At 47.0% G+C, this 15,729-nt stretch overlaps 1 protein-coding gene across 9 annotated transcripts in view; it reads left to right on the top strand.

The window, feature by feature from the left end:
- CUNH6orf89 (chromosome unknown C6orf89 homolog) overlaps nt 1–10,196 on the top strand; it is a 45,376-nt gene extending 35,180 nt beyond the window's left edge. For 7 of the 9 annotated variants that reach the window (XM_019456959.2, XM_019456964.2, XM_053905080.1 and 4 more), the window contains 2 exons: nt 1,630–1,777; nt 4,810–10,196. In XM_019456959.2, coding sequence (XP_019312504.2) covers nt 1,630–1,777; nt 4,810–4,904 — 243 coding nt within the window. In that variant the 3' untranslated portion in view covers nt 4,905–10,196. The remainder of the gene's footprint in view (nt 1–1,629; nt 1,778–4,809) is intronic. The other 2 variants (XM_053905081.1, XM_053905082.1) reach the window with 2 other exon arrangements.
- The last annotated feature ends 5,533 nt before the right edge of the window (nt 10,197–15,729 follow it).

Genomic DNA, 15,729 nt, shown 5'->3' with positions numbered 1-15,729 from the left:
GGGTCTGATTGTAAGAGGCGAGGCACTGGGGAAAGAGGTGAAGGGCTCCAAGGCCCACCTCACCCAGTCCACAGTGTTGCCCAGGGCTGGCCTGCTCCATCCTGGTGTCCATTTCTTCCCATCCTGGGTGGGGAGGAACCTGGTTCTGCCCCCTCTCGGGCCTGTATGAAAAAGAGATACATCCACTTGGTTTTGGTCTTCTGGAATTTCTTCAAGACCGCAGATGTCAGGGCTTCTGCCAGTCATTTGCAAGCCAGTAGTCCTCCTTAGTTAGTCTTCCTTCTGTCATGACAGTGGCAGTTGAATGGCTCTAGTGTTGCCATGGAAACGGAGTCGTGGCCACGGCCTGCTCTGAGAGCAACAGAGAGCCCAGGGTTGGAGACACAAGAAGATGGAGCTAAAACCAAACCTCTGGAAGCCCAAGTGGTGAAGAGAAAATCAAGACACGGCCCAGGGAGTCAGACTTCGGACCCCTGTGCTATGCGGACACAGAAAGGCTGTTCCTGGAGGGGACAGGGAGGGGAGGTCCTGAAGGTTTTCTGTCACCATCTAGGTAGGAAGAGGAGCCTGAGCAAGGTCAGCTTCTCCCTTTGTCCCTACTCCCTGCCTACCCCAACGCCACCTTCGCGACTGTTCCTGGGAGACAGCAGGTTGCCCTTCATGCCTATTGGAGGCAGTGGTATCCCTCACGGTGCAGTAGTTACCTGTGGGCGTGCATAGCCCAGTTGTCTCCTTGGTATTCAAACTCTGAGGCCAATCTTACTGTCACTACTTTTTAGTCAGTAGCAGGATAGATCTGCTCACCTAGGTCTTGCCCGAAAGAGTGAACTTGAACTTCCTGCTGTTCAATTCTCATCAAAACTCTGGCAGTAAGAAATAATATCCTAGAAATGATACTACGTTGCCCAAAGGATATGCAGACTGTCTGTTTCTCTAAAAAAATCCGGCTGGAGTACCTGGGTGGCTCAGTTGGTTAAGTGTCCAACTTTGCCTCAGGTCATGGTCTCACGGTTCGTGAGTTCGAGCCCCGCGTCGGGCTCTGTGCTGACAGCTTGGGGCCTGGAGCCTGCTTCGGATTCTGTGTCCCCCTCTGTCTCTGCCCCTCCCCCACTCACACTCTGTGTGTCTCTCTCAAAAATAAATAAATATTAGAAAAATAAAAAAAATAAAAATCTGGCTCACACCAGACCCTCAGAAGATTGTGTACTTAGACCACTATGTGTTGGCCTCTGCTAGACTTCTGTTAAATTGCACTGAGATGATTTGCCTTTAGCCTGCTTTGGAGCTGTGGCTAGAAGTAATCATGAATTACGAAGCTCGTGCTAGATCTACATTCGGGCTATTTGTTGAGGATGTCTCTTTATGAGAACCCACAGAAGAGATTTCACCCTAGTCTCAAGATCAGGAGATGCCATGCTTAGGAGAAACTAGTTTGTTTTTGTCTTTCGGACATAATCGCGAATTGTGTTATTGGTTCTGTTTTCTTTGTTGCTTAGGCTGGTATGAAACTCAGAGCCATATATAGACAGATTTGTGTACGCTCATCTCCCATGCCACTGGGTTTTATTTTGTTTCCTTTTCCTTCCTCTTCTTCCTTGTTTTTTTTTTTTTTTTTTCTTTCCTCTCCAGATGCATAGAATGCATGACCTATTTATCATTGGCAGCGGCGAGGCCATGTTGCAGCTCATCCCTCCCTCCCAGTGCCGAAGACACTGCCAGTCCGTGGCGATGCCGCTAGAGCCAGGGGATATTGGTAGGTGGGGCCCCCAGGGGCAAGGTCAGTTTCAGGATCTTTGTAGTTTTTAACTCAGAAAATATTCTAAGAATTAAATATTGCCTTCAGAAAGCTTCAATTAAATAGAGTCAAAAAGAGCATTCCTTTATGGACAGAGTCAGTATTTATGCTTGGTAGAACAACTAATAAGGAAATGTAGCAGAGAAGGGCCTCGATTTATATATATTTAGAATGTGCGATGTGTTCCATTGGTCTTAGAAACTTCAAGTTAGAAGGCATTATAGAAAATGTTTAAGGGCACCTGGGTGACTCGGTCGGTTGAGCGTCCAACTGCAGCTCACGTCATGATCTCACAGTTCGTGAGTTCGAGCCCTGCCGAGAGTGCAGAGCCCCCTTCAGACCCTCTGTCTCCCTCTCTCTCTGCCCCTCCTCCACTCATGCTCTTTCAAAAATAAACATTAAAAAAAAAGAAGCAAATCTTTAGAGCAATCCTTTATTTTACAGATGAGGAGAGATTGAGACCCAGAGAGGAGAGGTGACCATCCCAAGTTCCTCCCATCACCTAGGCAAAGCATCAAGCTTTAAGTGTCTCCTTCACCAGGGGCAGGCCAGGGGAGGTACAATTCTAGATTTGAGGAAACCCTCTCTGTGTCTCTTTTGCTAATAACACAGTGCGAGCAGTATGTAAGGGCAATGACCCCATGAGGAAATATTCCCTTCCGTGTGGGTCCCACTGCCAAGTCATAGCCTCACAGTCATGACTCACCGTTGGCTCCATGATTTCCCAACTGTGGCTTATTCTGTGCATTATATTCTAAAAATCCTTTCCAAGGAAGCAAGTTTGAATCAACTGCTGTCCGTAGCAATCAGTTTGACAGTAGAGTTTTCTTGGCGGAAGCAGATAGTATCACTATTGCCCTCTGTGTTTTTCCTGCCTCACAAAGCCTAGGGGGAAGCCTAGGGTCCCTGACAGAGCCCAGACTGGTTTTCCAATTGATTTCTTTTAATTTTACCTCTTTAGAAGACCCCAGTCCCTGGAAACCTTTCACCCATTTGGAAGTAGGATACAGACTGCAAACCATGACAGGCTTTAATCCATGTTACATAACTTATTTCAATGTAGAAATGAAAATCATGCACAAATTAAGCGTTAACTGATAATGGAGCACAGCTGGCCTGGCCCCTGGGAATTACTGCAAAGAAGAGGATTTTTGTGTAGAAATTGTTTTTGAAGCTATTTTCCTGTAGCGGAGTGACCCTTCCATGAGGCATGTCTATTGCACAAGCCTGTATGGATGGCATTTGGGCTTGAGAGTGCGTAGTTATGCTTGAAAAAGTCTCTGTCTTATGTTCTGCAAATGCCAGACAGTTCAGACAACTACAGAAACACCTTAGTTATCCAAATTTTAGGTTCCTGGATCTCACAAACCTCTAGAATGCCAATTAAAGAATTAGGGGGAATAAATGGGTGGGTGGCAGTGATCAAAGAAGCTTTGAGCATCAAAGGCTGGTGGGAATAGTGATGAAAAGCCGAAAATCCGGGGCATGATAACCTGCCGGGCTGTGACTGGCTGGCTTGCTGACGAGAAGGAAAGGAGCCCTGTGGGCATGAAAGGCCAGCCGCAGGACAGCAACGGGGAGAAGGGATGGGGAACTGACTACAACAAGAGGGAGAGGGCAGGTCTGGGAGAAGAACGGGGTAGGGCGGGCTGGGGAGGACAGTGAGCTTCTGAAGCAGTGGCAGAAATAGAAGCGATGGCTGCGGCTGCCACAGTTAAAGATGAGCACAGGAAGCGGACCCTGACAGCAAAGGAGAATAATTCAGTGCTTGTAGGACAGATGACAGCTCTAGCATTTTGGGGGGCCCTAAAGAATGGCACTGTGACAAGTGGGTTCTATGGTTTTTGCCGAAGTAAGCATTGTCCTCTGAAGGCAGACAGGAAGGGGACAGGAATACACATCACCAGAAAACCTGTGATGAGAAGCATTTTCAAGAATGCTTCATCATCTACCTGCCGTGGTTGATGAGTCACTGCCCATAGTGGCCTTTCTTTCTTTCTTTTTTTCTTTTTTAAATTTTTTTAATGTTTATTTTTGAGAAAAAGAGACAGTATGAGCGAGGGAGGGGCAGAGAGAGAGGGAGACACAGAATCCAAAGCAAGCACAGATGCGGGGCTCAAACTCACGGACCACAAGACCATGATCTGAGCCGAAGTCGGACGCTTAACCGACCGAGCCACTCACGCACCCCCATTGTGGCCTTTCTTGAGTCACTAAGTAGAGGTTAAATTCTATTCAGTGCTCTCAATTTAATGATGGGTAAGGTATGTCGCACTCTAGAAAATTTTCCATCAGGAGTTTATTGAAGTGTTCCAAGTTTTTAAAGCTTTTAAGTCTACCTTCCTACTCCACTCAAATAGTGTAGGGTCAGTGTTTCCTAAACAGTTCTTCAGATCACTGATGACCCTAGGGATGGGAACAGGAGCCCCTTAGAAAAGCCCTTGGCAAATAGGGCTGTTGGATCAGTTGATTTGGGGAACTGCCTGTCTTGTGATTACCTAGTGCACATTAGTGTACAGAAGTCTCCAGAAGCCTTAGAGGAACCTAGTGTTTCTCAAACTTCCTTGACCATGGAACCCATTGGACTATCCTAACAGCATGTTACTATTTGCAGAACACAGTTTAGGAAGTGCTGGTCTGAGCGATTCTGGATGTTCTATAATGAGGCCATGTGACCGATAACATTAGGAGACTTGGATGGGGGGGTCCTACTTCCCTCAGAACTCATCGTATCTTCTTGCCAAGAAAGATGAGATGGGTCTGAGAATTGATGCCCAGCACCAGCCTCATCTAGAGCATCTTGCTTTTGTAAATCTGCTGAGTTGTGAGTCATAGTTAGCCAGGTGAGTGGTGGTGATGAAGCACTTGGGTTCGTAGTGGCTCCCATTGGACATCCGGTTACAGAGAGGACCAATAACGGCATATTTATACCAGGCAGACCTGCCTTGTTCGTGCCCACGGGTGTGCCCAGTCCCTGCCATTCACCTGCTTTCCTGTTGCTGTTTCCCTTCAAGGCTATGCTGGTGCCACCCACTGGAAGGTCTACGTTACAGCCAGAGGGGTCCAGCCTTTGGTCATCTGTGATGGAACCACCCTCTCAGAACTATAGGAAACAAGAACTGTACAGAGGAACAACTTTGAGGTCCGAAGACCAGATCGAAAGGGGAGAAATAAAAACAGAAACGAGGAAACCACTTTCTAAGGTTACTTAGTTATCTGCCCTATGCATGCGTGTATGAGCCAGCTGTATGCTGGAGGCAATGGCCAGAGCCCGGCCCTCCCGACTCTTCCAGCCTCCCTGCTTGGCCCCGGGATTTTGCTGGTACCTGTCTGTGACAGACTGGGCTCTTCCACACCTTCTGGAACCGCAGCCTTGAGGCTGCCCCTCAGGCAGGAAACAGGGCTGATGCCTTCCCTTACTTACATGGTGTGATCCCCTCTGCTGGCTCCCTGGCCACAGAGAGGGTAGCCAGCAGGTCCTGACTTCAGGGCCATCCCTTACGAGGTGGTGGGCCTGCTTGTCCTGTCTTCCTGGCCACACCACCCGATACTTTTATGGAAAGCCATGGTCAATTAAAGAAGCTGTTGCAGTTTCCCAAGCAGAATGGAATCTAGAACCAAGATTAAGTAATGTCATTGCACTCAAGAGATGCACTGCCTTCCCAGTGTCCATGGCCCTTGGAGTCTCAGTGACGTCAGGTTGGAGTCTGATTATAATTGAAATGGTAATTGCCGAGGTAATACTTTCCTCCATCTCATCAGGTTCTCATGCCGGCCCCCCCTGCCCCCAGCCCCCACCCCCAGCTCCCTTCCCTTCCCTTCCCTTCCCTTCCCGCTCGCCTATCTGGATGGTTTCTCAGAAGCTGGACTCCTGGTCCTCCCTCGGCAGAGCCCTTTATTGCTGAGGCAGCACTGCTTCTGTCAGCTGGGTCGCTTTTACCAAGTGTCTTCAGAGGGGATGAGTTAGAGCGCTGGCCTGGGGAGAGGGCACCTCCCCGGGTTTGATCTTTAGGGTCCAACTTTCCGCAGGGAAGATGTTTTACAGATGTGTCAAGCTGATGTTGTAATGTGGTTGGGGAAGGAGCTCCAGACCGCACGTGTTTGCCAGCTGGGTGTGCGACTGTGGGATCCTCTGTCTCAAAATGATTTCTCTCTTTGTACTTGGGAAACAAGGTGAGGTATTTTGATTATTTGTAACAGTATAAAGCTATGTTCTTTCAGTTGGGTGGTTCACTATGCTCACTGTTTTCTCCAAGTGCTTTTAGTGTGTATTAACCAAATGGTGTAAATGAGGACATAGTTTTCTTCCTTTTTTTTACCCCCCCCCCCTTTATTCTTTTATTGATGCTGCTAGATACCTGGCCTCTGGCCCTATGCCATCACCCAGCTGAAGGAAAAAACCACACTGTAGCCCCTGGTTCCGAATTGCAGAAATCAGATGAATCCAGGTGTCCGTGACAGGGTTAATGGCAGGCGGTGGTGAGGGCAGAATGTGTGACTCCTTGCGGGGTCCCCTTCATCCTTGGACGTACCCCTGCACCTCCAAGGATGTCCCTGGGCCCTCTCTCAGCACCTCTCATGAGCAGCAGTGGGGATCATCAAGTCCCTGAGGGGCTGGTTTGTGAGCTTGTAAAGGAGAAGCATGGTTCACAGAGCTCAGGGTGGAAATACTCTGCCTCCACGGACTTAAATGAAACTAGGATGAATGGTACCTGAGGGAATTTTTTCTTAAACAAGTCCGCGCCTTGTGTGGGTTAATGCGGGAAAAACAAAATTTTTTGTCCATATTAAAGTCATGCTGCTAAGCCGTTATGATTTAAGAGGTTTGAAATCAGAGGGATCATTTCAAGGCCAGCTTTGCGCAAGCTTTTAGAGCCTTTGCAGTGTCCTTACCCCTGCTGCGCATGGAGAAGGCTTATATGTAAACAAGTTCTTTAGAGTTTTCTTAAATTAGGCCCTTCGGGTTAACGAAAGAGAGGGTTCCTTAGTAGAAAAAGAAACTATCTTGATGGTTGAGATTTCTGTTTTGTCGTTTTGAATCACCCCGTGTTCCTTCCCCATTTCCCACCTGCCCTTCACACCACGAATGTTCATAAAATACCCACTTCAACTCAAAACTTTAAAGACTAGGAAAAGTTTTCTTCTTGTCGCTCTTGCATGTGTCGCTCTTCTGAAGTGTCCCCTGGGGAGTCCCCCAAGCCCCTGAGCTGTCGAGCTCAACAAAAAATGGTGTAGCCGCAGATAAGCTGAGACTTTTCATGCATTTCCGACTCATTTTACTTAAAGTCTACCCAGTTCAGAACTGAGGGTAGATTTCTGTTAGGAAATTTTCCACAGAGAGTTTTCTGCTCTTAATTACTGGATACATAGAAGTAATTGGCCTTATCCTCAAGGCAATTCTGATAAGCAGGGTACAGGAACGGCTTCCTACAGGAATGACCCGCAGTGGCCAGCCAGTCCGTCTCTCCCAAGGCTTTGTGTGAGGGTGCTGCTCGCCCACCCCCACCCCCAGCTCCCCCACGGAAGCAGCACAAGTCCTTCCACATGACCCGGTGCGCGAAAGAGGGTCATCAAGATGAGGAAGAAGGGTGGGGAGTCATGGTGGGGCCACCTAACCAACCCCCTGCCTCCACCACCACAGTAAGTACAAAACCGCAGGGACTCGCAAGTTTGTTGAGTGGTTACTGAGAGGTGACACGGTGGTGACCTCCGCACATGGGTTAGGTTCGCTTTCTTGTAGGTTCCCAGAGTAGAGACTTGGATCCCCAGATCAGCTCTGTGGGGAGGAAGGTTGCTTTGGCAGCAGTCTGAAGCACTTACCTCCAGATGTCCTGAGGTCCAGAGGAGTCCAGTATTGACAAGACGCTGTACTGGTTCAGGCTTATAGAAAGAGGCAGAACTTATCTTCTTCCCTTATCTCCAATTTGTTTTAGGGAAGAGCGGAAGTAAAATAATACGGTTTATGAAAACAGAGATCTAGGGAGTGCCTGGCTGGCTCAGTCGGTGGAGAGTGAGACTCTTGGTCTCAGGGTTTGTAAGTTTGAGTCCCACGTTGGGTGTAGAGGTTATTGAAACATGAAATCTTTAAAAACACGAAACAAAACAGAATCTACTTATTTGGTGAAAAACAAAACAGTCTAGAAGTGAGCAGATTTGGGCTCATTTTCTGAGAGAAAGAAGAGTAACATTTGTCCAGTCCATCCTAAGAGTGTCTCCATATACGTGATCTCCTTTAGTCGTTACTCAGTCCTGCAGACAACTAGGGCTTAGACCAGTTAACTGCTGGCCAATAGGTAGTTGGTTTTGCAGTGTATTATTTTCCTGCTTCAGCACAGTGTGGTGCCCAAGAATGAAGATGTGGGTTTAATTGTCTCGGGTGTGCCCCCATTGGGGAGGAGGACTGAGGGAGGGGGTCAGCAAGCCGGGAACTCTTCAGGGTTTGTTTTCAAAACTGTCTTGGACAGAAATGGAAAAGGAGAGAGTTTAACCAGATGACTTTTATAAAAATCCTTTCACTTTTTCCCTCCCTGTTTGAAAACTCTTTAAGAGTGAGTGTGGCTGGAACACAACTGTGTCCAGCCATTTTCCCATCCCCACATGTTTCCAGATGTGTGACCAGAAGAGGGACTCTGCCCAATTCCAGTTGTGGGTCCCCTTAGAGTTTACCTCACTTGTTTTTCAGTTCTCGTTTCTGTTCCCTTCTCCCAAATTCCAGCATAGACCTCTGTGGAGGAACAATTATTTTTATAAAAATCAAAAGTTCCTTAGCTGCAGGTGACGGCCTCAGTCATTCTAATATAGTCGGGAATGAGTTGCTTCTTAACCAGTGGCTTCCACGATGAACATTCAAAACCCCAGAGCACATGTTCCCTTCTCATCTAATCCCTGCCCACAGGAGAAGCCCAAGTTGTAGGGGAAAGAGAAAGTTGCCTGTCTGGTTGCATGGAGAGAGGCAACCTTGGCTACCTTTTGAGAATCCGTTATTAATCGGAGGGGTCTTTTAGGCTTTTGAGCTCTCCTAGTGATGGGGGAGAAACTCTCCTGAGTTCACAGCTCTTTGCTCATTAACTTTCAGCGGTGACCCATCATGCACTAAAATTGGTCAAAGGAAGGCCATGCCACAGATGTGCTTTAGATGGCATTCTAGACTGAGATTCTCTCCATGTTTGGAGCTGTTCATATTATGCACAGAGCTGATGGTGTCAGGGCCAGGAGGCTAGGAAAGTGCCGGTGCTTATAGAGATAGCCCCATAGCAAAGGAAAAACAGGAGGCTCTGGGAGTGTGCTGTGTCGCCATCAGCGTGCGTCTCCCTGGCTTCCTCACCCCCAGCCTCCCAATGTCCAGCGGCTTCTTCCACAAAAGCATCTCCAAGAAGATGGACAGGTGCTCTCCCTGTTGAGCGCCACACCCAAGTCGGGCCCACCCTTGGACGCAGTGCTGGCCTTGGTGAGAGGTCCTCCAGCCAGCTTGTCTGATGTCCAGGTCCCTTAGTGTCTGGTTTCCCTGCCCTGCATAATTTAAGCATTAGAGCTAAATACATCTGTCATCTTCCTCTCTCCGGAGACTGGGAAATGTCCAGAGCTTTTCAGAATAGTGGAGAGAAGAAATGTTATGTAACTCCTAGTGGAGGCCTGGGGCTGACCCGACCGTTTCTCTTGCACTTAGCACGTCTGTCGGCGGCATGAATCCAACCGTGAGCCCCAGCTGCAAGCACCTGTGTAGAGAAGGGAAACCAGTCTAGAGTTTCCGACAGAATCCGGGGAGTCCAGACCTCAGCTCTGTGCCAAGCTTGATTGCCCTCATTTCCTCACAACACCTCTGTGGGGTAGGTGAGGTCATCCTGTGAAGCCACCTTTACTCAAAGACCAGCAGTGTCCCAGCCTTCAAATTCCAGCCCCTTGGGGCACTTTTGGCCCTCTTAGGAGCAAATTCTCACTTATGCACAAGAATCAGTGACAGGATCAGACAGACACATGGCATTCCCAGGAACCCCTAGTCTCATGACAGGCAACTTCCCCTCCAAACTTCTTGCTACAGTTTCACCCTCAGAAGCTAGCTGTGGTCTCTCTCCCTGCTCCCTTCCGTGGAAGAGGCAGCAACAGACACTGAGGCTAGGGGACCAGACGGGGGGCGGAGGTAGGCAGGACAGCTGCTGTGCATCTTCGGGGAACCGGGGAAGGTCCTGGCAGGCAGAGGCAGATGGACACCTGTCCCAAGCACACGTGCTCTGAATAGTGTGAGCTGTTCTAAAATGTGTCCAGTGCAGAATATTGACAGTAACTTAATGTGCTGCAAACTCGTACGACTTCCACCGTGTAAAGAATGTATGTAAATTAAAGTTTTATGTAATGAAAGTTTTTACTTTTGCAATTAAAAGTGTGTATGTTGGTTGATAAAAACTGTCCTGTACTCGGTGTCATTCTTAAATTTCCAGTTCTCTCTTGTCCCATAACTGAGGAGACCTCTAGCCACATCCTACTCATGAGGCAGGCCCCAGGGGCCTGGTCACTTGTTCCCCCCGCCCCGCTGCCCCGGCCTTGGTCCTCCCTAAAATTCTCTCCCAGCTTTATGAGACTCCTCTTTTCTCCACATCCCTGCACTTCGCCCAGAATTCAAATGAGACCCCGCATGCCCTTTTCTGTCTCCCCGGCCGGCTGCACATGGGCCGGATGTCATCATAGTGTCGCCTCACCTGTGGATGTCCTCGGTCCTCACAGGGGGACAGCCAGGCCTCTGGCTGGCCCACGTGAGCCAGCTGCCACTGATGAAGGCCACTCTCAGCCCTCTGTTAACTCGGTGCACGTTTGAATTAAGTCATTTTGGTGTGGTAATTTCTTTTTGGTAATGTCTTTTTTATCTACACAGTTTTATATAAATGCATAAATAGAACTGTTTCCTATACACTGCTTAGTGTCCTGTCTTTCCTTGGTTGCTTGCTAGAGACTTTTTCCTCTCCCCCATGTGACTCGCCCCCTTCCCTGATCAGGTCTATGTAACATATACACAGCCGTGCGCGTGTTTCCATGGCTTCCTCCATGCTCTCTAATCATAATCCTGAATCAAGATTCTTGTCCTTGCTTTATCTAAAATGTGACTGTATTCCAGGCACGTGTCTGTCACTTTTCTTACTCAGTACCTCACAGAGTTCTCTTGAAGTCCCCTGGTGTAGCTCCAAGCCTTCCTATTTAATGGTTGATGCTCCAAGGTGTGGACGCCCCCGTTTATTCCATTGTTCTCTTACCGATGGTAATAAAGTCGTCCTGTTTAATGACTGTTTGGATTCTAAGTCAAGAAGCTTAGAGTTCATTTTAGAAACGCTTGTTTTGGGGTGCCTGAGCATGGAACCTGCTTGGGATTCTCTCTCTCCCCCACTCGCACGTGCTCTCTCCGTCTCCCTCTCTCTCTCAATAAATAAAAAAAGATTTTTTAAAAACAAAAATACTTGTTTTAAAACAAGAACATTCATCCTTCTTTGTTCCGGCTAATGCATATTCTTCAAAAATTCGAATCTCAACCCATTCCACGGTACTATTCATTTGCCTACTCGGAAGCTGGAGTTCAACAAGAAAAGGGCCAGGGCTTGATCTCCTGTGAAAAGGTGACAAAGTCACCAGGTTTCAGTGCCCTTCTTTCTCTGTAGCACTTGACACTCGTGGAGAACGTCTGCTTCCCTTGGCTTCTGTGAGACTCACTACTCCCTTCCTGAACCTCCTCTTTTCCACTTCTGTCTCCTGTGTAGAATTTCCTTTCTTCCACCTGACTCTGAAACTTTGGTCTCTCCTACCGACCCTCCGCCCTCTCCCTGCAAGGCCTCGGCTCTGTGCCTTCCCTTCCACCCAGGGCCGAGTCACCTCCACCCTACACTCCCCGCCCACGCTTCTTGCCCGAGCCCTAGTTTTGTAAACCCAAGTGTCGCAAGCTCATTCCCCCAGTTGTCTCCCAAAGTGCCTCTAGTTCACTGTGTCCAGAACGACCGTGGCAGCCTCAGAGAGCTCCTGTCTTTTCTCTCGGCCTCTGCTTCTGATCAGGACCAAGCTCTAGAGAGTTCTGCCTCCCTGTTGCATGTCCTGTCCTGGTTTATAGCCTTGCTGCTCCACGCCTAGACTCTGCCAGTCGTTGCCTGTTTCGTGGGTATACTCTGCCATCTCAGTTCACCCACAGGGCTGCCACAGTGCCCTTGCTACGGCACCTGCCCCCGTACGCCCTTGCTCAGCACTCCCCAGTGATGCTCCATTCCCCACAGGGTACGTCCCGGCCAACCCCTCCAGCACATTCCACTCCTGACCTTTGCTTCCCCTCCTCAGTTACTGTTCCTCGCCCCTACGGAACCATCTGTAATTCCTGGAAACATCCAGGCTGGTTTTTCTTCTTCTTTCTTTCTTTTCTTTCTTTTTTTTTATTTTTATTTTTATTAAAAAACTGTTATTTTTTTAGAGCACTTTCAGGTTCACAACAAAATTGAGCAGAAAGAGTTCCCATACACCCTCTGACCGCCCCCCACCCCACCAACACAACCTCCCCCACTACTGATGGAATCAAACCTACATTGACACCTCATTATCCCCAAAGTCCATAGTTCACACTAGGGTTCTCTTGGTGTTACACACTCTGTGGGTTTGGACAAATGTATAATAACATGTCTCCACCACTATAGTATCATACAGAATAGTTTCACCACCCTAAAAATCCGCTAGGCTCTGCCTATTCATCCCTCCCTCCCTGCTAACTAATCCCTGGCAACCACTGGTCTTTTCGCTGTCTCCATAGTTTTGCCTTTTCCAGAATGTCAGATAGTTGTCTCCATAGTTTTGCCTTTTCCAGAATGTCAGACAGCCTTTTTCTTTTCTTTTCTTTTTTAATGTTTGTTTATTTTTGAGAGAGAGAGCACGCGAGCTGCGGGAGGGGCAGAGAGAGAGGGAAACAGAATCCGAAGCAGGCTCCAGGCTCTGAGCTGTCCGCACAGAGCCCAATGTGGGGCTCATACTCACAAACTGTGAGATCATGACCTGAGCCGATGTCAGACTCAACCCACTGAGCCACCCAGGCGCCCCAACGTTTTCAAATTGATTTCTTTCACTTAGAAATATGCATTTAAGTTTCTTACATGTCTTTTCATGGCTTGATAGCTCTTTTTTTTTTAAGTTTACTTATTTATTTTTATTTATCTTTTTTTTCAAAAAAATTTTTTTAACGTTTATTTATTTTTGAGACAGAGACAGAGCATGAACGGGGGAGGGTCAGAGAGAGAGGGAGACGCAGAATCTGAAACAGGCTCCAGGCTCTGAGCTGTCAGCACAGAGCCCGACGCGGGGCTCGAACTCACGGACCGCGAGATCATGACCTGAGCCGAAGTTGGCCGCTTAACTGACTGAGCCACCCAGGCACCCCAAGTTTATTTATTTTGAGACAGACAGCACAAGTGGAGATGGGCAGAGAGAGAGGGGGAGAGAGGATCTGAACTGGGCTCTGTGCTGACAGCAGAGAGCCCAATGCGGGGCTTGAACCCACCAACTGCGAGATCACTACCTGAGCTGACATCAGACACTTAACTGACTGAACAAACCAGGCACCCCTAGTTCATTTCTTTTTAGTGCTGAACAATTATCTGTGGTCTGGGTATATCATTGTCTATTTGTCCACTCAGCTACTGAAAGACATCTTGGTTGCCTCCAAGTTTTGGCAATTATGAATAAAGCTACTATAAACATCTTGTGTGCATCATTTTGCACGGACATAGTTTTTTTTCTTTTTTGATTTTTTAAAAAATGTTTATTTTTGAGAAAGAGACAGAGTGCGAGCAGGGGAGGGGCAGAGAGAGAGGGAGACAGAATCCGAAGCAGGCTCCAGGCTCTGAGCTGTCAGCACAGCCTGACACAGGGCTCAAACTCATGAACCACAAGATCATGACCTGAACCAAAGTCGGACACTTAACCAACTGAGTCACCTAGACACTGCTTCTTTTTTTTTTTTTAATATTTATTTTTGAGAGAGAGAGACACACACACACAGCACGAATGGGGGAGAAGCAGAGAGAGAGAGGGAGACACAGAATCTGAAGCAGGCTCTAGGCTCTGAGCTGTCAGCACAGAGCCTGATGCAGGGCTCAAACCCACAAACTGTGAGATCATGACCTGAACTGAAGTCAGTCATTTAACTGACTGAGCCACCCAGGTGCCCCTGTATAAACATAGTTTTCAATTCTGTTGGATAAATACCCAAAGAAGCATGACGGATGGATCATATGGCAAGAATAATGTTTAGTTTTGTAAGAAACTGCCAAACGTTTCCAAAATGACTGTACCATTTTGCCTTCCCACAAGTAATGAATGACAGTTCCTGTTACAACACACCCTCACCAGCTTTTGGTGTTGTCCGTGTCCTGGATTTTGGCCATTCTAATAGTTGGGTCGTGAAATCTCATTGTTGTTTTAATTTGCAATTCTCTGTGACATATGTTTACTTCCCACCTGTGTAACCTCTTCTCTGGGGTGTCTGTTCGGGCCTTTGGCTATTTTGTAATCAGGTTGTTCGTTTTCTCATTCTTAAGTTTTAAGAGTTCTTAGTATATTTTGGATAACAGTCCTTTATCAGTTGTATCTTTTAGAAATATTTTCTCCCATTCAGTGGTTTGTCTTCTCATTCCCTTGACACTGTCTTTCGTACTACAGAAGTTTTATGTTTTAATAAAATCTAGCTTCTCAATTGTGTCTTTCATGGATCATGCCTCTGGGGTGTTGTACCCAGGGTCCTCACCATAACCTAGGTCATCTAGATTTTCTCATATGTTATCTTCTAGGAGTTGTATAGTTTTGCATTTTATGAAGAGTGTAGGTCTGAGTCTAGATTTCTTTCTTTCCCTCTTTCTTTCTTTCTTTCTTTCTTTCTTTCTTTCTTTCTTTCTTTCTTCATGTGGACATCCAGTTATTTTAACAGCACCATTTGTTGAAAAAATTACCTTCACTTTACTGTATTATCTTTGCTCCTTTGTCAGTGACCAGTTGCTTGTATTTATGTGGGTCTCTTTCTGGGCTCTCTGTTGTATTCTATCGATCTTTTGTCTTATTCTTTTTTTTTTTTTTTCATTTTTTTAAAGCTTATCTATTTATTTTGAGACAGAGAGACAGTGCGGGAAGAGCAGAGAGAGAGGGAGAGAGAGAATCCCATGCAGGCTCCACATTGTCAGCACAGAGCCCATGCGGGTCTTAAATTCACGAACGGTGAGATCATGACCTGAGTCAAAACCAAGAGTCGGACACTTAACTGAGCCACCAGACACCCCACTTTTGTCTTATTCTTTTGCCAATACCACACTGTTTTGATCCCTGCAACTTTATAGTAAGTCTTGAAGTCGGGTGATGTCAGTTCTCTGACTTTGTTCTTCTCCTCCATACTGTGTTGGCCATTCTGGGTTCTTTGCCTCTCCATATAAACTTTAGAATCTCGGGCGCCTGGCTGGCTCAGTTGGTGGAACACACAACTCTTGGTCTCAGGGTTGCGGGTTCAAGCCCCATGTTGGGTGTTGAGGTTACTTTAAAAAGTATTTAAAAAGAAAAAAAAAACACCTTTAGAATCATTTGCCGATATCCACGAAACAACTTGCTGAAATTTTAATTGGGGTTGTGTGGAATCTGTAGATCAAGTTGCATCCGGGTTGCTGTTAATTTGAAGTTATAATTCCTATCCCGTGATAATATTTGTGAATTTTGATATGTCCTTTCTTTTGCTCAGTCTGGATTCCAGTTTCTTGTGCACATTCTTCCAACATGACACATGTCCTGTAGGCTTTCCTAATAAATCAAACTGACAAGCCTCCAGACACCATGTTGAAGACAGATATTTCACCAGTCTTATTTTTTCCAGAATAAAGACTTTATTATTTTTGTAAAAATGATGCATTCTTCTTATAAAGAATTGAAGAGAATTTGGGTGATCT

The sequence above is a fragment of the Panthera pardus genome, unplaced genomic scaffold (genome assembly GCF_024362965.1).
Source record: "Panthera pardus isolate Hobbes unplaced genomic scaffold, ASM2436296v1 HiC_scaffold_17, whole genome shotgun sequence".
NCBI lineage: Eukaryota > Metazoa > Chordata > Mammalia > Carnivora > Felidae > Panthera > Panthera pardus.
The sequence above is the reverse complement of the archived record's forward strand: the minus strand, read 5'-3'. Positions and strand labels throughout refer to the sequence as shown.